The sequence below is a fragment of the Corythoichthys intestinalis genome, chromosome 1, assembly GCF_030265065.1.
Source record: "Corythoichthys intestinalis isolate RoL2023-P3 chromosome 1, ASM3026506v1, whole genome shotgun sequence".
NCBI classification, from domain to species: Eukaryota; Metazoa; Chordata; class Actinopteri; order Syngnathiformes; family Syngnathidae; genus Corythoichthys; species Corythoichthys intestinalis.
Genome location: NC_080395.1, coordinates 41,554,515 through 41,579,600, shown reverse-complemented (window position 1 = coordinate 41,579,600; position 25,086 = coordinate 41,554,515). Strand labels below are relative to the sequence as shown.

The following is a 25,086-nucleotide window of genomic DNA, read 5'->3' as shown; positions in this document are numbered from 1 at the left end:
AAGAGTAAACACAGCTAAATAAGTCCAGCATTAACTAGAGTTGTCCAATATTAATGAGTAGCCAATAATATCAGCCGACAAAAGCACTTTGAAATGATAACGGATAATTTCTACATACATTATCAGTTTTGGTTCAACAAGCATGTTGCCCTAAAGTACACATCGACGCTTTCTACCTTTGTAGAAGAGTTGATAACCGCTTAGCACAGCAGTTGCGTTTTTTTTGTTTGTTTGTTTTTTAAACCATTAAATGCCTCCAACTTAAAATGCCCGGGATTTGTTAGGTGAGCAGACCATTTCCATTCATGGTGCAAAAATTAAATGGACAAAAAATTATTGAAAAATAATGAATTTTAAACGCATTACATATAACTACCGCATTACCAGAAAAAAATAGTCACTAAGAAATCTAGAAAAGTAATGAAATACAAAAATCTGTGAATGAATGTGCCGTCACAAGTAAAAAAGTGACAAACCGTATATCGCACCTCTAACTCTGATATCTAGAGTCCGTGATTAAAACTACAGTTAAAAATGTAATATTCTGCACCTCGCCATTTATTCCATGGAATGTATTGATTGTCGCAGAAGATGTTGAAATCTGCTGCATATTTTGCAATGGCTGAGGGCCTAACAAGCTAACTTAAAGCATAGCATTTTGTATTAAAAATGTTCACAAATAAACAGACATTGTCTACTACTGAAATAACCTGACAGTCCTATTCTCGAAGAATTTTAGGGAATTTTAGAACATCAAGAGTAAATAACAATTTTCATTTTGTTTTGAGTTGATTTGTTATCATATATCCTGTACAATTTGTTTTACTTCACAAGATAGGTTGTAAATAGTTAAAATTTATTACGAGTACTAAAAATTAGGTTTGTGCAAATCGTTTGAAATTGATGCTCATAGTAACACTATTATTTTGCCACATTTTGTAAACTGCAAAGGATAGGAAGTCCTATGGAATAGTCCAGCAAGTTAAGCTGCTGCCAGAGTACAACCGACACAAAGGAATTAAGGATCGTTAAGGTGTTGCACAAATGATCGTGCTGTGGAAGATGTTCCTGTCCAAGCTGCCTGGTATGTTGAAGTTCACAAATGTGGTTCATTAAAAGCAAGCCATTAGCATTGACCCAGATTGCCTGTTTTTTATTTTTTTAGGAAATTGGAAAGTATTTGATTTTCAAGGTTGATTTGATTTTCTTTAGCATTATTATTTTTATTACTTAACAGAAATCTCATTAATGTGGCCTCTTATCCATATAAGAATACATATCAGAAAGATCAGGATGGATGGATTAGAGCCAATACACAAATTTATTTTTTCAAAATAATAAAACATGTTCTGTGATGCAGATTTTCAAAGATGCAGGCTATCCATTCTTGTTAAAACTATGACATGATATGATGGCACACCCTTAAAGCAGGGGTATGTAAGTTTGTTTCTGAAGATATTTTGTAACATTTTCGTTTGATGATGTTACTCTTATTCCAATTATATGTCTTTATTAAAATAATTTAACTCATAAATGTGCAGATCACAGTGGTGAATGACTGCAATAATGTAATGTTTTCCTAAACAGTAATTACATATCATATGTCAAATCTCCAAAGTGAACCTAACTTTGCAGCCAGAGAGGGTGTTCTGTATATAACGTGATCAAATCATGAATTTGCCTCCCAGAAGACTAGGTTTATATCTGGCAGAATAGAGATTGACATGGCCCTACTGTTCTGTAAAGCATCTAGGACCGACTGTGTGATAGCTATCTACATGATTCCACTTGAGGGCAATTCACTTCAATTACGGCCTCTTCATAAACTTTATTAAATGACCTGCTTCCTATATATTATGTCTCAAGGCAAAGTTAGTGTGCCAATGAAGAGATGCAGTGTGCTTGACTATTAAATGACATCAATGTTCTCAGTTCACCTGGAGCTATGGGTGGAGTATTTGAGGACTGTTCATGTGATCTAAATACAGTTTAGATAGCTCTTCATAAGCGGTCATCAAAAGCAGCTGAGAGAGGAGGTTTTAGCCCTGACGGCGCCACCGCTGCTTTACAGCTTTATTAGAATCATTCCAAAGGACAGACTTACAGGGTTCTGGGAAGTAAATATGAACACTTTTGTGGCTAAATTTCCTCGGTCCAAGTCCCTACTAATATCAGAATTGCCATGGAATTAATAGCAAGTGAACTAATCTGATTTTCAAGGAAGACCTACTCTCTCACCCAAGTAGGCAACATTACTCCACAAACGTCATTTTAGCATCGGTACCGATAGTCCGACACTAATAGTAGTATTATTGGGTATCAGTACAACATTTGTAGATATAAATATATGCAAGCCTATTTCAAACTATGGTGCGTGGCTTTGACACACAGTACAATTTTCTACATCCCAAACAAAGAAAATGATTTCCATTTTAATTAATAAAAATGCCACAGTTTCATCTGATTGTTGAGGCAGCTTCACTATCTGTAGACAACTGAACTGAACTTTATTGAGGGAGTTACTGCACCAAAGCCCAGACTGGTGCTATCCTTGCTGCATGCTTATTGATGAAATATCTTCTAAGTCAGCCAGAACATTCCAGTTGCAACCGATACAATGATTCACAGGCATCATAAATGGCATATAAAAAAGGAAAGTAACCCGTTGATGTTAAAATGGTCTTAGCCATTTCCCACATTAAACACTTCAAAGGGTTCTGATCTTGATTAAAGTGCCTGTGACACAAAAAAAGAATGTTTATTTCATATTACACGCGGTATTTTATGCTCCTGAATGAAATGGACCGCTTGGATGTGTGTGGAAGCCATCGATAAATTTATTCAATTTTTTTTAATCCCACACTACGAAAATGATGACTTCCGGCCACGGTCTCAGATTGAGGTAGAAGGCGAATGTGACGTCAGCGGACTAACCATCTTCACAATACAGCCATTAGTATCGTATGCAGAAAGACTGCAGATTCAGCTGATTTTGCGGATTGATTCGTTTATTTTTTGCGTCACGCCAGCCCAATGTGCTGTTGGCTTTTGTTGCTACAACAGGGAGAATGGTGTGAGGCTTTTTGGATTTCAAAAACATCCTGTTCACCACAAATAATGGGCAAAATAAATATGACAAAGGAGCAACCACTGGACAGATGATTGCGTAAGTTACGTGTTTTATGGTATGTCAAATACTGGGATCGTGGCAAACATGACAAAAGCCGGACCAACTCCGGTGGCATAAAATACCGTTTGGAAAGTTTCGGAAGTTGGCAGTTTTGACCATTATGCAATAATTTTGCCCTGTTGTATTGAATGAATGCATTTTTAATGTTTCATATTCAATTTAGCAGAGGCTGTTGTCATGACCATACCATTTATTAAGAAATTGGGGGAAAATACTTAGATAAGAAGAATATCCTGTAAAAATATTGGAGTAGAGAGATTAAAACAATGATTACATTTTGCTGCTCTCTGTCGCATTTTTCTCATTTTGAATCTTCCCCTTCAATGGGCTGGATTCTAAATTAGCTGAAATCATTACTCTGCTGACATCATCACCCCGCTGGGGACGCTTAAGCGCTATAATGATAGGTCGGGCTAAACGGTGGATTACAAGACTAATTTCTCGTCATCTGCGCTTTCCCAAATTGTTTATATAGTCGAATCTTCTTAAAATATGGTTTTAATTCACATATTAAAGCTATTTAAGACTTTTTTTTTTTAATCCTGTCACAGGTACTTTAAGAAACATTTTTTTTCTACAATTAATTTTAAATGACAGTCAGAAATTAGAACAGGTTTTGGGGTCAAACAATTCAACATCACTTTGCTTTGATAATTTTCTACAGCTTCTCAGTGTCCTACATATGAATTTCCATACAAGCATCTCACATTAGCCCATAGCCAACAGTAAATACTTCCTTTATGATAATTTACATCGTAAGGTGATCTGATTAAAATTGCTACACAGAACGTTCTATAAGTTTTGATTGACACAGTCAGCAAGGTACTAGTTTAACCATATTTTTTCAAATTATTTTAAAGATAATACAATACGATATTGATTCTTTGCATAACGATATAGTATTTGCCGGTCTTGTCACATTTTTTTCTATTGTATAATGACTTGGTTTCAATTCAAATCAAGGGCTTTTGATCGACTTAATAATATATTATGTACACATCAGAGGTGAGTAGTAACGCATTAAATTTACTAAAAAAAAATTTTAGAAAAAAAAAAAAAAAAAACGTACTTCTTTGAGTAGTTTTACCATGCGATGCTTTTTTACTTTTACCCGAGTAGATTTGTGGAGAAGAAAAAGTACTCTTACTCCGCAAGTTTGGGCCACAGTAGAGTCGTTACATTTTTCCTCTTTATTCTTCATATTAACTTTAATTAATTTTTGCCAGAGATGCCGACACTGGCTGTCTCAGTTTCACCAATGAGACATTGCAACAATAACCACATTACTCCATTATACCAGTGGTCTCCAAACTATTCCACATAGGGCCGCAGTGGGTGCAGGATTTCACTCCAACAAAACAAGACCACACTTTTTCACCAATCTGGTGTTTTATAAGTGTAATCAGTTGATTGCAGTCAGGTTCTGCTTGTTTTAGTAGAAACCACATTGGTAAAATGTCTGTGCTTGATCGGTATGAACAAAAACCAGGACCCACAGTGGCCCTCGAGGACCGATTTGGGGACCCCTGCATTCTACCAATCAGAAGTAACAATTTTTTTTCTCTACAAGAGGGGATTCATGCTATTTGGATAGGTGTTTCATAGTGTTGATCTGGTCTGACTTAGATTATTTTTGTGTGTTCTTTTTGGCCTAATATGGTCATCTAACATGTTATAGTGCAGTATAAAAATAACAGTGCATATAGATGAAGTTGAACTGAGAAAAAAATATACCATTATTAAAAAAAGAAAGACATTATAAATCACACTCACAATGTTACTCATTACTTGAGTATTCTTTTCAACGAATACTTTTTTACTTGTACTTGAGTAAATTTTCAGATGACTACTTTTACTTGATTCATATTATTTTGAAGTAACACTACTCTTGAGTATTTTTTTTTTTGCTACTTTACTCCCTTCTGGTAAACATTTACCACAATCAGTTAATTTTGTATTTTGATCGATTCGATTAGATCATTGCTTAACTAATCAATATGTTGATCAGATCGACGTATCATTACACCCTTAGCAGTTACTACCATTGATAATAAAGTCAAAAATCATTCCTGCATTGTTAGAGGTGAGTCAGTGATTTTTGCATATTAATTTTACATGGCCTGCAAAAGAAAAAAAATGCAATTTTTCAAAATAAGCTACAAAAAAAAGTAAGTGTTACAAGCATGCTCACTAAAGCAATTTAACTTGTATTTCATGGCACCTTCTCTTAAGTTTTGTTGTCAGTTAGGAGTTAAAAAATGTAATTAATGTTATCTTCTACCCTAAAGTGTGTTCTAACGGCGTCAATTATTTCTTTTGCCCAGGTTGCACGATCATCACTGCCAGGCCTGCTAGTTACGTTGTTATACAAGGAGGAGCCCAGTCAAGCCTCACATGGTTCAGAGCAGCACTGGGCCACACAGCTCTCCTCTCTTCAATTACAGTATTCTTAAAGATACTCACATCACATCAGTCCTGCAAAGAAGCTCTCTTGTTAGATTAGTCAGCATGCCTAAGGCAAAGAACATGATTTGGGAAAAGAACATGTTCTGGATGTTGCTGTTTGTCTGCTTGCAGCCATAAACAAGCCGAGGAGACGCACTTTTCAACTATATTGCTAACGGTACGTTTATCTGCTTTTTTTTAAATTCCCGACTAGATGTTCATACAACAGTATGTTGACTGTAAATTCTTTTGTTAGGTAATTTTCACTAGATTTCCTCTTGTGTTCAATTAAAAGGACCCCCCCCCCCTTTTTTTTGGGGGGGGGGGGGGTCTATTTTATTGTTTTTTTTTTTTTTCTCCATCAAATTTATATTTCTACTATTGTTGTTTTCCCACCCATCAAATTTGACTAGGGGCCACTCTTGTAATTTAAACATGCAACTCTTCCAATACTATTTTAATTCATGTTGGATGCCAAACATTACTCGTTTTGAGCTATTATTTCTGAGTCATCAAGTTTCACAAAATATGCCAATGTTTTGTGTGTATTTAAAACAAGGCACCACCCTTATCCAGTGTTATTTGTTTAATTTTCAAGACATTTCTGTGATGCAATTTGTACACAATCAAGTTTGCCTTTTTTGCTATTGGCTTGTTCTTGCAACTGATTAGGTTGGACTTTGCAGGTGAGAGGAGGTTATTTAGGTATTAATCAAATATTCACTAAGTCCAGTACATTATCTATCTATCAGTACATAGACAAGTTTTGAGTAAAAATATTTACTATTTTACACCTGCCAAGTTTGACTATAGGTACTGGCTGGCTTTTTCCAGTCTTATGAATTCGATCAAATTGAACCCTCCCGTGATATGTTATGTGTATGTGTTATGTATATGTGCAAGTCATCAAGTTAAACCTCTGGCAAGTGATTATAATTACCTTGGTCTTTCCAAAGGAAAGAACAAGGTAATGATATTTACCTTGGTCTTTCTGAAAGAAAGAACAAGGTATTGTTATTGTGCAACTTTATTACCTTGGTCTTTCTGAAGGAAAGAACAAGGTTATGTTGTTGTGCAACTTTATTATTATTATTATTATTATTATTATTCAATAATTCTCCGCGTTTTTTTGAGCCAACGCACAGCCCAAACCGTAGCACCGATCGGCACCGTTGAAGTATCGGCACGACCGGATTTTTCGCGTGACGATGGGAATTTTTCAAACCGCCACGAAAAATTTTCCGTTCGCCCGTAAACGGCAATTTTCCGAAAATTAAAAAAAGTTTCAAAATGTATCTAGTCCTACAATTTTTGACCAAATCACATAATTTGGGCATCAAAAATTCCGGGACGGTGAGGGGCATAAAAGTTGTATACAGAATTTGGCAAAAATTTACGGTTCCCCGGAAATTTGCCAAAAACTTTCCTATTCATTTTGAATGGAAAAAAAACGCGCGCTTCACAGCCCGAACCGTTAGACCGATCGGCACCGTTCAAGTATCGGCACGACCGGAATTTTCGCGTGACACAGGAAACTTTACAAATGGCCCCGAAAATTTTTCCGTTCGTCCGTAAACGGCAATTTTCCGTGAAAAAAAAAAAAGTTTCAAAATGTATCTAGTCCTACAATTTTTGACCAAATCAAATAATTTGGGCATCAAAAATTCCGGGACGGTGAGGGGCATAAAAGTTGTATACAGAATTTGGAAAAAAATTACGCTTCCTCGGAAATTTGCCAAAAACTATCCCATTCATTTCGAATGGGAAAAGTCCCATTCACTTCCAATGGGATTTCCAATGGAATTTACATTGCATTGATGCCATTGACGGCCATGCATGTCGAATCTACTGATGCCAATGTACTTGGATTCAATTGACTATATAGATGTCGATGCCATTGACTGCCATGGACGTCCAAAATTTTTCCCATTCATTTTCAATGGGGAAAAAACAAAATTACCCCAAATCAACAGAAAATGACCAGATATCAATAGGACGTGTCCCCCAAACTTCCCCAATTCCATTGACGCTTATGAGGGGTGCCGCCATTGACTTACATGGACGTCCAAAATTTTTCCCATTCATTTTCAATGAGGAAAAAACTAAATTTCTCCAAATCAACAGAAAATGACCAGATATCAATAGGACGTATATCCCAAACGTCCCTAATTCCATTGACGCTTATGGGGGGTGCTGCCATTGACGTCCATGGACGTCCAAAATTTTACCCATTCATTTTCAATGGGAATTTTTTTTTTTTCCCCAAATCAACAGAAAATGACTACATATCAATAGGACCTGTCCCCCAAATGTCCCCGATTGCATTGCTGCTTTTGGAGGGTGATGCCATTGACGTCCAGGGACGTCCAAACTTTTTCCCATTCATTTTCAATGGGAAATTTTTTTTTTCCCCCCAAATCAACAGAAAATGACTAGATATCATTAGGACGTGTCCCCCAAATGTCCCCGATTGCATTGCCGCTTATGGAGGGTGATGCCATTGACGTTCATGGACGTCCAAACTTCCCATTCATTTCCAATGGCATTTCTTCATGTTTGTTCATTCTTTTGATGCCAATGTACTTGGATTCCATTGACGGTTATGTAAGTTGATACCATTGACGTCCATGGACGTCCAAAATTTTTCCCATTCATTTTCAATGGGAATTTTTTTTTTTTCCCCAAATCAACAGAAAATGACTAGATATCATTAGGACGTGTCCCCCAAATGTCCCCGATTGCATTGCCGCTTATGGGGGGTGATGCCATTGACGTCCATGGACGTCCAAACTTCCCATTCATTTCCAATGGCATTTCTTCATGTTTGTTCATTCTTTTGATGCCAATGTACTTGGATTCCATTGACGCTTATGTAAGTTGATACCATTGACGTCCATGGACGTCCAAAATTTTTCCCATTCATTTTCAATGGGAATTTTTTTTTTTTTCCCCAAATCAACAGAAAATGACTAGATATCAATAGGACGTTTCCCCCAAATGTGCCCGATTGCATTGCTGCTTATGAAGGGTGATGCCATTGACGTCCACGGACGTCCAAACTTCCCATTCATTTCCAATGGCATTTCTTCATGTTTGTTCATTCTATTGATGCCAATGTACTTGGATTCCATTGACGCTTATGTAAGTTGATACCATTGACGTCCATGGACGTCCAAAATTTTTCCCATTCATTTTCAATGGGAAATTTTTTTTTTTCCCCAAATCAACAGAAAATGACTAGATATCATTAGGACGTGTCCCCCAAATGTCCCCGATTGCATTGCCGCTTATGGGGGGTGATGCCATTGACGTCCATGGACGTCCAAACTTCCCATTCATTTCCAAAGGCATTTCTTCATGTTTGTTCATTCTATTGATGCCAATGTACTTGGATTCCATTGACGCTTATGTAAGTTGATACCATTGACGTCCATGGACGTCCAAAATTTTTCCCATTCATTTTCAATGGGATTTTTTTTTTTTTCCCAAATCAACAGAAAATGACTAGATATCATTAGGACGTGTCCCCCAAATGTCCCCGTTTGCATTGCCGCTTATGGAGGGTGCTGCCATTGACGTTCATGGACGTCCAATTCTCCCAATCTTTTCTAATGGCTTTAACTTTGTTTAGTGCCAATGACTGGCATTATGGTCCATTCTATTGATAGACCTGAGTGGGGCTAAGATTTGTATCTCCACAGAGGAAAGACCAAGGTGTGTAATTTCTCCCGAAATTGCAGTTTCTAGTTATTTATTATATCTTCATCTTATTCTCCGCGTTTTTTCGGCGCGCCGCGCAGCCCGAACCGTACCACCGATCGGCACCGTTGAAGTATCGGCACGACCGGATTTTTCGCGCGACGCAGGGACTTTTTCAAAATCCCCCGAAAAATTTTCCGTTCGCCCGTAAACGGCAATTTTCCGAAAAAAAAAAAAAGTTAAAAAATGTATCTAGTCCTACAATTTTTGACCAAATCACATAATTTGGGTATCAAAAATTCCGGAACGATGAGGGGCATAAAAGTTGTATACAGAATTTGGCAAAAATTTACGGTTCCCCGGAAATTTGCCAAAAACTTTCCTATTCATTTTGAATGAAAAAAAAACGCACGCTGCACAGCCCGAACCGTTTGACCGATCGGCACCGTTCAAATATCGGCACGACCGGAATTTTCGCGCAACGATGGGAATTTTTCAAACGGACCCGAAAAATTTTCCCTTCGCCCGTAAACGGCAATTTTCCGGAAAAAAAAAAAATGTTTCAAAATGTATCTAGTCCTACAATTTTTGACCAAATCACACAATTTGGGCATCAAAAATTCCGGGACGGTGAGGGGCATAAAAGTTGTATACAGAATTTGGAAAAAAATTACGGTTCCTCGGAAATTTGCCAAAAACTATCCCATTCATTTCGAATGGGAAAAGTCCCATTCACTTCCAATGGGATTTCCAATGGAATTTACATTGCATTGATGCCATTGACGGCCATGCATGTCGAATCTACTGATGCCAATGTACTTGGATTCAATTGACTATATGGATGTCGATGCCATTGACTGCCATGGACGTCCAAAATTTTTCCCATTCATTTTCAATGGGGAAAAAACTAAATTACCCCAAATCAACAGAAAATGACCAGATATCAATAGGACGTGTCCCCCAAACTTCCCCAATTCCATTGACGCTTATGAAGGATGCCGCCATTGACTTACATGGACGTCCAAAAATTTTCCCATTCATTTTCAATGGGGAAAAAACTAAATTTCTCCAAATCAACAGAAAATGACCAGATATCAAAAGGACGTATATCCCAAACGTCCCCAATTCCATTGACGCTTATGGGGGGTGCTGCCATTGACGTCCATGGACGTCCAAAATTTTACCCATTCATTTTCAATGGGAATTTTTTTTTTTTTCCCCAAATCAACAGAAAATGACTAGATATCAATAGGACCTGTCCCCCAAATGTCCCCGATTGCATTGCTGCTTATGGAGGGTGATGCCATTGACGTCCAGGGACGTCCAAACTTCCCATTCATTTCCAATGGCATTTCTTCATGTTTGTTCATTCTATTGATGCCAATGTACTTGGATTCCATTGACGCTTATGTAAGTTGATACCATTGACGTCCATGGACGTCCAAAATTTTTCCCATTCATTTTCAATGGGAATTTTTTTTTTCTTCCCCAAATCAACAGAAAATGACTAGATATCATTAGGACGTGTCCCCCAAATGTCCCCGATTGCATTGCCGCTTATGGGGGGTGATGCCATTGACGTTCATGGACGTCCAAACTTCCCATTCATTTCCAAAGGCATTTCTTCATGTTTGTTCATTTTATTGATGCCAATGTACTTGGATTCCATTGACGCTTATGTAAGTTGATACCATTGACGTCCATGGACGTCCAAAATTTTTCCCATTCATTTTCAATGGGATTTTTTTTTTTTTTCCCAAATCAACAGAAAATGACTAGATATCATTAGGACGTGTCCCCCAAATGTCCCCGATTGCATTGCCGCTTATGGAGGGTGATGCCATTGACGTTCATGGACGTCCAAACTTCCCATTCATTTCCAATGGCATTTCTTCATGTTTGTTCATTTTATTGATGCCAATGTACTTGGATTCCATTGACGCTTATGTAAGTTGATACCATTGACGTCCATGGACGTCCAAAATTTTTCCCATTCATTTTCAATGGGAATTTTTTTTTTTTTCCCAAATCAACAGAAAATGACTAGATATCATTAGGACGTGTCCCCCAAACTTCCCCGATTCCATTAACAATTATGAAAGGTGCCGCCATTGACGTCCATGGACGTCCAATTCTCCCATTCATTTCTAACGGCTTTTACTTTGTTTTTTGCCAATGACTGGCATTATGATCCATTCTATTGATAGACCTGAGTGGGGCTAAGATCTGTATCTCCACAGAGGAAAGACCAAGGTGTGTAATTTCTCCCGAAATTGCAGTTTCTAGTTGTACTTATTATTTATTCATCTTATTCTCCGCGTTTTTTTGAGCCAACGCACAGCCCAAACCGTAGCACCGATCGGCACAGTTCAAGTATCGGCACGACCGGAATTTTCGCGTGACGATGGGAATTTTTCAAACCGCCACGAAAAATTTTCCGTTCGCCCGTAAACGGCAATTTTCCGAAAAATAAAAAAAGTTTCAAAATGTATCTAGTCCTACAATTTTTGACCAAATCACATAATTTGGGCATCAAAAATTCCGGGACGGTGAGGGGCATAAAAGTTGTATACAGAATTTGGCAAAAATTTACGGTTCCCCGGAAATTTGCCAAAAACTTTCCTATTCATTTTGAATGGAAAAAAAACGCGCGCTTCACAGCCCGAACCGTTAGACCGATCGGCACCGTTCAAGTATCGGCACGACCGGAATTTTCGCGTGACACAGGAAACTTTACAAATGGCCCCGAAAATTTTTCCGTTCGTCCGTAAACGGCAATTTTCCGTGAAAAAAAAAAAAGTTTCAAAATGTATCTAGTCCTACAATTTTTGACCAAATCACATAATTTGGGCATCAAAAATTCCGGGACGGTGAGGGGCATAAAAGTTGTATACAGAATTTGGAAAAAAATTACGCTTCCTCGGAAATTTGCCAAAAACTATCCCATTCATTTCGAATGGGAAAAGTCCCATTCACTTCCAATGGGATTTCCAATGGAATTTACATTGCATTGATGCCATTGACGGCCATGCATGTCGAATCTACTGATGCCAATGTACTTGGATTCAATTGACTATATGGATATCGATGCCATTGACTGCCATGGACGTCCAAAATTTTTCCCATTCATTTTCAATGGGGAAAAAACAAAATTACCCCAAATCAACAGAAAATGACCAGATATCAATAGGACGTGTCCCCCAAACTTCCCCAATTCCATTGACGCTTATGAAGGGTGCCGCAATTGACTTACATGGACGTCCAAAATTTTTCCCATTCATTTTCAATGGGGAAAAAACTAAATTTCTCCAAATCAACAGAAAATGACCAGATATCAATAGGACGTATATCCCAAACGTCCCCAATTCCATTGACGCTTATGGGGGGTGCTGCCATTGACGTCCATGGACGTCCAAAATTTTACCCATTCATTTTCAATGGGAATTTTTTTTTTCCCCCAAATCAACAGAAAATGACTAGATATCAATAGGACCTGTCCCCCTAATGTCCCCGATTGCATTGCTGCTTATGGAGGGTGATGCCATTGACGTCCAGGGACGTCCAAACTTCCCATTCATTTCCAATGGCATTTCTTCATGTTTGTTCATTCTTTTGATGCCAATGTACTTGGATTCCATTGACGCTTATGTAAGTTGATACCATTGACGTCCATGGACGTCCAAAATTTTTCCCATTCATTTTCAATGGGAATTTTTTTTTTTTCCCCCAAATCAACAGAAAATGACTAGATATCAATAGGACGTTTCCCCCAAATGTGCCCGATTGCATTGCTGCTTATGGAGGGTGATGCCATTGACGTCCACGGAGGTCCAAACTTCCCATTAATTTCCAATGGCATTTCTTCATGTTTGTTCATTCTATTGATGCCAATGTACTTGGATTCCATTGACGCTTATGTAAGTTGATACCATTGACGTCCATGGACGTCCAAAATTTTTCCCATTCATTTTCAATGGGAAATTTTTTTTTTTCCCCAAATCAACAGAAAATGACTAGATATCATTAGGACGTGTCCCCCAAATGTCCCTGATTGCATTGCCGCTTATGGAGGGTGATGCCATTGACGTTCATGGACGTCCAAACTTCCCATTAAATCCCAATGGCATTTCTTCATGTTTGTTCATTCTATTGATGCCAATGTACTTGGATTCCATTGACGCTTATGTAAGTTGATACCATTGACGTCCATGGACGTCCAAAATTTTTCCCATTCATTTTCAATGGGAATTTTTTTTTTTTCCCCAAATCAACAGAAAATGACTAGATATCAATAGGACATGTCCCCCAAATGTCCCCGATTGCATTGCCGCTTATGGAGGGTGATGCCATTGACGTCCATGGACGTCCAAACTTCCCATTAATTTCCAATGGCATTTCTTCATGTTTGTTCATTCTATTGATGCCAATGTACTTGGATTCCATTGACGCTTATGTAAGCTGATACCATTGACGTCCATGGACGTCCAAAATTTTCCCCATTCATTTTCAATGGGAATTTTTTTTTTTTCCCCAAATCAACAGAAAATGACCAGATATCAATAGGACGTGTCCCCCAAACTTCCCCAATTCCATTGACGCTTATGAAGGGTGCCGCCATTGACTTCCATGGACGTCCAAAATTTTTCCCATTCATTTTCAATGGGAATTTTTTTTTTTTTCCCCAAATCAACAGAAAATGACTAGATATCAATAGGACGTTTCCCCCAAATGTGCCCGATTGCATTGCTGCTTATGGAGGGTGATGCCATTGACGTCCACGGACGTCCAAACTTCCCATTAATTTCCAATGGCATTTCTTCATGTTTGTTCATTCTATTGATGTCAATGTACTTGGATTCCATTGACGCTTATGTAAGTTGATACCATTGACGTCCATGGACGTCCAAAATTTTTCCCATTCATTTTCAATGGGAATTTTTTTTTTCCCCAATTCAACAGAAAATGACTAGATATCATTAGTACGTGTCCCCCAAATGTCCCCGATTGCATTGCCGCTTATGGAGGGTGATGCCATTGACGTCCATGGACGTCCAAACTTCCCATTCATTTCCAATGGCATTTCTTCATGTTTGTTCATTCTATTGATGCCAATGTACTTGGATTCCATTGACGCTTATGTAAGTTGATACCATTGACGTCCATGGACGTCCAAAATTTTTTTCATTCATTTTCAATGGTAAATTTTTTTTTTTCCCCAAATCAACAGAAAATGACTAGATATCATTAGGACGTGTCCCCCAAACTTCCCCGATTCCATTAACAATTATGGAGGGTGCTGCCATTGACGGACATGGACGTCCAATTCTCCCAATCTTTTCTAATGCCTTTAACTTTGTTTAGTGCCAATGACTGGCATTATGGTCCATTCTATTGATAGACCTGAGTGGGGCTAAGATTTGTATCTCCACAGAGGAAAGACCAAGGTGTGTAATTTCTCCCGAAATTGCAGTTTCTAGTCTACAACTTTATTGTACTTATTATTATTCATCTTATTCTCCGCGTTTTTTTGAGCCAACGCACAGCCCAAACCGTAGCACCGATCGGCACCGTTGAAGTATCGGCACGACCGGAATTCTCGCGTGACGATGGGAATTTTTCAAACCGCCACGAAAAATTTTCCGTTCGCCCGTAAACGGCAATTTTCCGAAAAATAAAAAAAGTTTCAAAATGTATCTAGTCCTACAATTTTTGACCAAATCACATAATTTGGGCATCAAAAATTCCGGGACGGTGAGGGGCATAAAAGTTGTATACAGAATTTGGCAAAAATTTACGGTTCCCCGGAAATTTGCCAAAAACTTTCCTATTCATTTTGAATGGAAAAAAACCGCGCGCTTCACAGCCCGAACCGTTAGACCGATCGGCACCGTTCAAGTATCGGCACGACCGGAATTTTCGCGTGACACAGGAAACTTTACAAATGGCCCCGAAAATTTTTCCGTTCGTCCGTAAACGGCAATTTTCCGTGAAAAAAAAAAAAGTTTCAAAATGTATCTAGTCCTACAATTTTTGACCAAACCACATAATTTGGGCATAAAAAATTCCGGGACGGTGAGGGGCATAAAAGTTGTATACAGAATTTGGAAAAAAATTACGCTTCCTTGGAAATTTGCCAAAAACTATCCCATTCATTTCAAATGGGAAAAGTCCCATTCACTTCCAATGGGATTTCCAATGGAATTTACATTGCATTGATGCCATTGACGGCCATGCATGTCGAATCTACTGATGCCAATGTACTTGGATTCAATTGACTGTATGGATGTCGATGCCATTGACTGCCATGGACGTCCAAAATTTTTCCCATTCATTTTCAATGGGGAAAAAACAAAATTACTCCAAATCAACAGAAAATGACCAGATATCAATAGGACGTGTCCCCCAAACTTCCCCAATTCCATTGACGCTTATGAAGGGTGCCGCCATTGACTTACATGGACGTCCAAAATTTTTCCCATTCATTTTCAATGGGGAAAAAACTACATTTTCTAAATCAACAGAAAATGACCAGATATCAATAGGACGTATACCCCAAACGTCCCCAACTCCATTGACGCTTATGGGGGGTGCTGCCATTGACGTCCATGGACGTCCAAAATTTTACCCATTCATTTTCAATGGGAAATTTTTTTTTTTCCCCAAATCAACAGAAAATGACTAGATATCAATAGGACGTGTCCCCCAAATGTCCCCAATTGCATTGCTGCTTATGGAGGGTGATGCCATTGACGTCCAGGGACGTCCAAACTTCCCATTAATTTCCAATGGCATTTCTTCATGTTTGTTCATTCTTTTGATGCCAATGTACTTGGATTCCATTGACGCTTATGGGGGGTGCTGCCATTGACGTCCATGGACGTCCAAAATTTTACCCATTCATTTTCAATGGGAAATTTTTTTTTTTCCCCAAATCAACAGAAAATGACTAGATATCAATAGGACGTGTCCCCCAAATGTCCCCAATCGCATTGCTGCTTATGGAGGGTGATGCCATTGACGTCCAGGGACGTCCAAACTTCCCATTTATTCCAATGGCATTTCTTCATGTTTGTTCATTCTATTGATGCCAATGTACTTAGATTCCATTGACGCTTATGTAAGTTGATACCATTGACGTCCATAGACGTCCAAAATTTTTCCCATTCATTTTCAATGGGAATTTTTTTTTTTTCCCCAAATAAACAGAAAATGACTAGATATCAATAGGACGTTTCCCCCAAATGTCCCCAATTGCATTGCTGCTTATGGAGGGTGATGCCATTGACGTCCACGGACGTCCAAACTTCCCATTCATTTCCAATGGCATTTCTTCATGTTTGTTCATTCTATTGATGCCAATGTACTTGGATTCCATTGACGCCTATGTAAATTGATACCATTGACGTCCATGGACGTCCAAAATTTTTCCCATTCATTTTCAATGGGAATTTTTTTTTTTTCCCCAAATCAACAGAAAATGACTAGATATCATTAGGACGTGTCCCCCAAATGTCCCTGATTGGATTGCCGCTTATGGAGGGTGATGCCATTGACGGCCATGGACGTCCAATTCTCCCAATCTTTTCTAATGGCTTTTACTTTGTTTAGTGCCATTGACTGGCATTATGGTCCATTCTATTGATAGACCTGAGTGGGGCTAAGATTTGTATCTCCACAGAGGAAAGACCAAGGTGTAATTTCTCCCGAAATTGCAGTTTCTAGTTTATTATTATAATTCATCTTATTCTCCGCGTTTTTTCGGCGCGCCGCGCAGCCCGAACCATAGCACCGATCAGCACCGTTCACGTATCGGCACGACCGGAATTTTCGTGCGACGCGGGCAATTTTTCAAACGGCCCCGAAAAATTTTCCGTTCGCCCGTAAACGGCAATTTTCCGGAAAAAAAAAAAAGTTTCAAAATGTATCTAGTCCTACAATTTTTGACCAAATCACATAATTTGGGCATCAGAAATTCCGGGACGGTGAGGGGCATAAAAGTTGTATACAGAATTTGGCAAAAATTTACGGTTCCCCGGAAATTTGCCAAAAACTTTCCTATTCATTTTGAATGGAAAAAAAACGCGCGCTTCACAGCCCGAACCGTTAGACCGATCGGCACCGTTCAAGTATCGGCACGACCGGAATTTTCGCGTGACACAGGAAACTTTACAAATGGCCCGGAAAATTTTTCCGTTCGTCCGTAAACGGCAATTTTCCGTGAAAAAAAAAAAAGTTTCAAAATGTATCTAGTCCTACAATTTTTGACCAAATCACATAATTTGGGCATCAAAAATTCCGGGACGGTGAGGGGCATAAAAGTTGTATACAGAATTTGGAAAAAAATTACGCTTCCTCGGAAATTTGCCAAAAACTATCCCATTCATTTCGAATGGGAAAAGTTCCCATTCACTTCCAATGGGATTTCCAATGGAATTTACATTGCATTGATGCCATTGACGGCCATGCATGTCGAATCTACTGATGCCAATGTACTTGGATTCAATTGACTATATGGATGTCGATGCCATTGACGGCCATGGACGTCCAAAATTTTTCCCATTCATTTTCAATGGGGAAAAAACAAAATTTCCCCAAATCAACAGAAAATGACCAGATATCAATAGGACGTGTCCCCCAAACTTCCCCAATTCCATTGACGCTTATGAAGGGTGCCGCCATTGTTTTCCATGGACGTCCAAAATTTTTCCCAATCATTTTCAATGGGGAAAAAACTACATTTCTCCAAATCAACAGAAAATGACCAGATATCAATAGGACGTATACCCCAAACGTCTCCAACTCCATTGACGCTTATGGGGGGTGCTGCCATTGACGTCCATGGACGTCCAAAATTTTTCCCATTCATTTTCAATGGGAAAATTTTTTTTTTCCCCAAATCAACAGAAAATGACTAGATATCAATAGGACGTGGCCCCCAAATGTCCCCGATTGCATTGCTGCTTATGGAGGGTGATGCCATTGACGTCCAGGGACGTCCAAACTTCCCATTCATTTCCAATGGCATTTCTTCATGTTTGTTCATTTTATTGATGCCAATGTACTTGGATTCCATTGACGCTTATGTAAATTGATACCATTGACGTCCATGGACGTCCAAAATTTTTCCCATTCATTTTCAATGGGAATTTTTTTTTTTTCCCCAAATCAACAGAAAATGACTAGATATCATTAGGACTTGTCCCCCAAATGTCCCCGATTGCATTGCCGCTTATGGGGGGTGATGCCATTGACGTCCATGGACGTCCAAACTTCCCAATCATTTCCAAAGCCATTTCTTCGTGTTTGTTCATTCTATTGATGCCAATGTACTTGGATTCCATTGACGCTTATGTAAGTTGATACCATTGACGTCCATGGACGTCCAAAATTTTTCCCATTCATTTTCAATGGGATTTTTTTTTTTTTCCCAAATCAACAGAAAATGACTAGATATCATTAGGACGTGTCCCCCAAATGTCCCCGATTGCATTGCCGCTTATGGAGGGTGATGCCATTGACGTTCATGGACGTCCAAACTTCCCATTCATTTCCAATGGCATTTCTTCATGTTTGTTCATTTTATTGATGCCAATGTACTTGGATTCCATTGACGCTTATGTAAGTTGATACCATTGACGTCCATGGACGTCCAAAATTTTCCCATTCATTTTCAATGGGAATTTTTTTTTTTTTCCCAAATCAACAGAAAATGACTAGATATCATTAGGACGTGTCCCCCAAACTTCCCCGATTCCATTAACAATTATGAAAGGTGCCGCCATTGACGTCCATCGACGTCCAATTCTCCCATTCATTTCTAACGGCTTTTACTTTGTTTTTTGCCAATGACTGGCATTATGATCCATTCTATTGATAGACCTGAGTGGGCCTAAGATCTGTATCTCCACAGAGGAAAGACCAAGGTGTGTAATTTCTCCCGAAATTGCAGTTTCTAGTTACAATTTTTTTTCTTTTTTTAAAAAAACTTTATTATGTATAACGTCTGTGAATAGGAAAAGGGAAATAAAAACCTGACCCAGCTCCAAGCAGATGGCGCTTCTTCTGTTGCTGGTTCCAAACTATGGAATGATGTTTTGTTGCACATTCAACAAGCTCCTTTACTGCCTATTTGACACACAGCATGAACGGTTTTCCTTATTTTAGAGCTATTGTTTTTCTATTGAGTTCAAGTACATGCATCACATCTCACTAATTAGAAATACTGTATGTATATACTATGTTTATTAAACAGCATAAACTGTGGTTGCGTCATCTCGAGGTTTGCATAGGGACGGTAGGGACATAACACTACCAACTTTTCAGGATGCTCAAATTGTCCCCACCAACTTTATTTGCATATAATAATGAGTACAGTTATATAGGTAATTTTGTGTAATTTTGTCTTCCTAAATGCTGTCAGGATAAAATTGATCCTACCATTATCAAGTGAATTATTTTCATTATGTTAAGACTTACATATACCGGTACCTCTTTTCACTTGCTGAATGTGCCGGTCCATTTTTTCCCCTCAAGAGCACGTTTGATTGGCTGATGACTTGCATTTATTTAAAATGTATTTATCTATTTTCTACATTATATATTTTAAAATATTTTTATTTGCAGCCTATGCAGATATTTTTTCTGATAATCATACATTAATCACAGTCAAGGTATAATATATGTACGTACTGTATGTAATGTCAAAATAATTTATGTTCAAATATTGCAATTATAAATTTGCTAACAAAATCCAGACATTTATTCTGTTTTCAAAATGTTTCTTTTGTAGTTTTTGAAACTGTGTATCACCTGACCGATACACATGAAAGTTAGTATAAGTCAATACAGATTTGTTTTGCATTGATCATTTTGTCTATCAATTAATGAGGTTCATATTCGTGAAAAATGTAGCCCTGACCCCCGTTCACCCAATTTGTTTGGTATTATTAATGTCCCGTCCCAAGTAAAAAGTGTACATGCAGGTTAGCCTGTGTTGTGTGCTGACGATGATAGATGTCCAATCATGCGACTCTTTCCATCCTTCTGCTGTTAATTTAAATGACTTTATCACTAGTAGATGTCTTATCCATTTGAAGTGGAAGGGTGGCAGCTAGGACGTCTTTGCGGTCATTGGCAGCCATTGCATTAAAAAGAATTGAGATCAATAGAGATATTCCCCGGTTGTAGTTTGTGATCAAAACTTACACTTGTTAAAAAAAATTGAGAAACAAGGTGGCTAGAAATATTGCCCTTTGTGTCATCAGTCCAAAGGTTTCTTCTTGTATTACTCTTCGTCCACTTTTAGCTACCTATATACACTTGCAAACATGTACAATTCTTTCCAACTGTCAAAATCTGTGCCTTCCTAAATGAATCATGAATTATCAGTAGATCATTTTCACTTGATGGTGTGTCAAAGCGCAATAGCTTTATTTTTGGAAAGTTTATCCAAGAAGCAGTAGGAGGGGTCAACACAGGATAAGGTTTTCACGTTTAAAAAGATGTGACAACATCTCATGAAAAAAAATACTTTCATTCATAAGTCATGTTTGGTCGAAAGACATAATTATTAACAGTTTTAGCACTATCACAGTCATGGATATGTTATGGCTCTATAGGCTTTTGAAGGAATAAAACGTTAACCTCACTATCATCCAAAGCAACCCAAAAAAATATGTATATAATATTGATAAATGCTTTGAGTGTTTGAAGTGTACACATCCTCTAATAACATTTGACGTGACTGCAATTAAAATGACTACTCATGTTCAAACTCTTGTTAATTGGGAGTCAGCACACAAATGCCACTTTTAAAGTACTCCTAATTTAACCCAAATCTCCAGTTGGCCTTTCCTGACATTTAAATTCCTATCTAGCAAAAATTTCAAGTTTTGTGCAAACAATTACCTGTATTTACAATTGTTCATAATTACTTCCACTATAAAAAGATGAAGAAAAACAACTGTAAAGTATGATTTTTGCCACCACCAACTTTCACTGGAGGTGTTGTGTTCATTTGGTGATGAGCAGTGTTGTGTATACGTACACCAAACATACCTATTTGAATTATTGCCTCAAAGTTCTACTAAGGTCTCACCGGACAATAATACATCTTCCTACGTGTGTTTGCAGATTTCAATTCCTTTCCCCACTTTTTAAGTTAGATCTTCTCTTGCCCTATGCCACATCCCATGCATTTAAAGAAGATTGTTGGTACATATTGTACTGCGGTATGAAAAAGTACCTGAACCTTTTGGAATTTATCACATTTCTGCATAAAATTACCATCAAATATGATCTGATCTTTGTCAAAATTACAGAAATGTGAGGTGAGGTGTCTGCTTTAACTAAAACCACCATAACATTTATAGGTTTTCACATTTTAATGAGGATAGTATGCAAAGAATGACGGAAGGGGGAAAAATAAGTAAGTAAACCATCACATTTAATATTTTGTGGCCCACCCCATTGGCAGCAATAACTTCAACCAGACGCTTCCTGTAGCTGCACATCCATCTGGCACATCGGTCAGGACTAATCTTGGCCCATTCAGTCAGATTCCTGGGATGCTAGCATGAATTGCTGTCTTTAGGTGATGCCACAGCATCTCAATGGGGTTCAAGTCTGGACTTTGACTTGGCCACTTCAGAACGTGTATTTTGTTCTTCTGAAACCATTCTGAAGTTTATATACTTCTGTGTTTTGGATCATTGTCTTGTTGCAGCATCCATCTTTTTTTTTTTTTTTTTAGCTTCAACTGTTTTTTTTAGCTTCAACTGTCTGACAGACGGCCTCAGATTTTCCTGCAAAACATCCTGATAAACTTTTGAATTCATTCTTCTATTAATGATTGAAGTTGTCCAGGCCCTGAGGTAGCAAAACTGCCCCAAATCATGATGCTCCCTCCACCATGCTTCACGATGGGGATGAGTTGTTGATGTAGGTGAGCTGTTCCATTTTTCCTCCACACATGACGTTGTGTGTAACTCCCAAACAATTCAACTTTGGTTCCATCAGTCCACAAAATGTTTTGCCCAAAACGTCTGTGGAGTGTCCAAGTGCCTTTTTGCGAACATTTAACGAGCAACAATGTTTTTTTTAGACAGCAGTTGCTTCCTCCGTGGAGTCCTCCCATGAACACCATTCTTGGCCTTAGTTTTACATATAGTTGATGTGTGCGCAGAGATATTGGACAGTGCTAGTGATTTCTGTAAGGCTTTAGTTGACACTCTAGGGTTGTTTTTTACCTCTCTGAGTATTCTGCGCTGAACTCTTGGCGTCATCTTTGGTGGACGGCCACTCCTTGGGAGAGAAGCAACAGGGCCAAACTCTCTCCATTTGTATACAACTTCTCTGACAGTCGATTGATGAATATGCAGACTTTTAGAGATGGTTTTGTATCCTTTTCCAGCTTTATACAAATCAATAATCCTTGATCGCAGGTCTTCAGACAGCTCTTTTGACCGAGTCATGATGCACATCAGACAATGCTTCACATCAAGACAATTATTATTAATATTATTATTATTATTATATATTATATTATATATATATTATTATATTATTACTATTATATATATATTATTAATAATAATTAATTAATATTATTTCGAAGTAACGCTACTCTTACTTGAGTCAAATTTTTTACTGTTACAATTTTGACTCTAAGGGCACTATTTTCTGTGATTTGCAATGGTCATTGGGCAGACACGCACACACGCATGCGTATTTGATAGGGGGCGGTTGCCGGTTGGCGGTGAGGGCACGTATTTAATTTGCCGCAAAACAAAGCAGCCACTCTCTTTCCCTACAAATCTAGCACACTGACATGTTACATGAACTTCTGGAGCATTGTCACTGCGCTTGGCTTCGCTGATGTTACAGTATCTGTTGGTCATGTAAATATGTCCGCTGCCCTCAATTGCACAATCCATCCCCACTCTCCTTAATTCGTACTGCATCCGGCCAGATAAGTTTAGAGAAAGTAGAGTTGTCCTTCTAAAGCGGAAAATGATGTGTTCAACGAATTGATTTATACAATGATTCAGTGGGTAGGACGGTTATTGTCCCAATTATGGATTTAAGTTTATGACTTTAAATTCTTCTGACACCCACGCACTATTGATTCGTCCTTACATTCACTGAATAATTGGATGAAGATTACAATTGTTATGTTTAAAATAGTAGTTTTCTGAGGTAACAGCAAATGTCTGCAAATTTCAAGTGACAAGACAAAAGATTATCATCCTAATTTCTCGAAGAACTACAGCACCTGAATATTTATTTCTGAAAGACACTTTTTTTTTTACCATTTTGACTTTTTTCATTCAAATGCCCTTTAAATAATACATTATTCAAATAGTAGTCAATTTATTTGATAATCTCTTAGTTTTCATTTAATATACGCCAGACCAGGATGCTTTATGCAGAGCTGTCTGACAGATGCAGTAAGATTTACCCTAGAGCGAAAATCTAATCTACAGAAACAGATCAAATTATGTTTGGTTTTCAAGTTATATATTTTCCCTTCTTTTATTTGTGTCCTCCTCTGATGATGCCTGTTTTCTATTTCAGGACCAATGGAGTTTTTCAACAGTTCCCAGTTTTTCATGCACCACGACTACTTGGGCGACTACTTGCAAGACAATGAGACCAACTCCAGCATTGTTGAACCCAACTCCATGGGTTGCTTCCAGCTGCGCATCCCGCAGGAGCTCTTCCTGTCACTGGGCCTCATCAGCCTGGTGGAGAACATCCTGGTCATCGTGGCCATCATCAAGAACCGCAACCTTCACTCTCCAATGTACTACTTCATCTGCTGCCTAGCTGCATCCGACATGCTGGTGAGCGTCAGCAACGTGGTGGAAACCATTTTCATGCTCCTGCACGACCATGGCCTGCTGGACATGCAACCAGGCATGCTGCGCCACCTGGACAACATCATCGACGTGATGATTTGCAGCTCGGTGGTGTCGTCGCTCTCCTTCCTCAGCACCATCGCGGCCGACCGCTACATCACCATCTTTTACGCGTTGCGCTACCACAGCATCATGACCACACAGCGTGCCGTAGGCATCATCGCAGCCGTATGGCTGGCCAGCTTCACCTCCAGCATTTTCTTCATCGTCTATGACACGGACAACGCCGTCATCGTGTGCCTGATCACCTTCTTCTGCTCCAGCCTGGTCTTCAACGCCGTGCTCTACCTGCACATGTTCTTGCTGGCGCACATACACTCGCGCAGCATCACCGTCAACTTCCGCAAAAAGCGCCGACCATCCACCAGCATGAAGGGCGCCGTCACGCTCACCATCCTGCTTGGTGTCTTCATCGTGTGCTGGGGACCCTTCTTCCTGCACCTCATTCTCTACCTCACCTGCCCCACCAGCCCCTTCTGCAACTGTTTTTTCAGGAACTTTAACCTCTTCCTCATCCTTATCATCTGTAACTCGCTTATAGACCCCCTCATCTACGCCTACCGGAGCCAGGAGCTGCGCAAGACTCTAAAAGAGCTGCTCCTGTGCAGCTGGCTCTTCGGGGAGTGACCCTTAACATGGAAGACGGAAGAATTTCGTGCTCACTGCCCCGCCAACTCATTTGCTCAGGCAACCCTTATCTAGCTTGACTGACAGGGGTCTGCTACCTACTTATATACCAAAAGTAAAACACTGACTTGATATGTTTTCAACGCAACAATGCAGCACAAAAACTGAACTCTGATTGTATTTTATCTTTAACTGACAAAATACAGG

The 25,086-nt window shown here is 38.8% G+C and overlaps 1 protein-coding gene across 1 annotated transcript; it reads left to right on the top strand.

Moving 5' to 3' along the window:
- Nucleotides 1-821: 821 nt before the first annotated feature.
- Nucleotides 822-24,879, top strand: mc1r (melanocortin 1 receptor). Its single transcript, XM_057830084.1, has 3 exons — nt 822-1,084; nt 5,515-5,813; nt 23,909-24,879. The coding sequence occupies exon 3, from the start codon at nt 23,914-23,916 to the stop codon at nt 24,877-24,879; it is 966 nt and encodes a 321-aa protein (XP_057686067.1). The 5' UTR covers nt 822-1,084; nt 5,515-5,813; nt 23,909-23,913.
- Nucleotides 24,880-25,086: the final 207 nt, after the last annotated feature.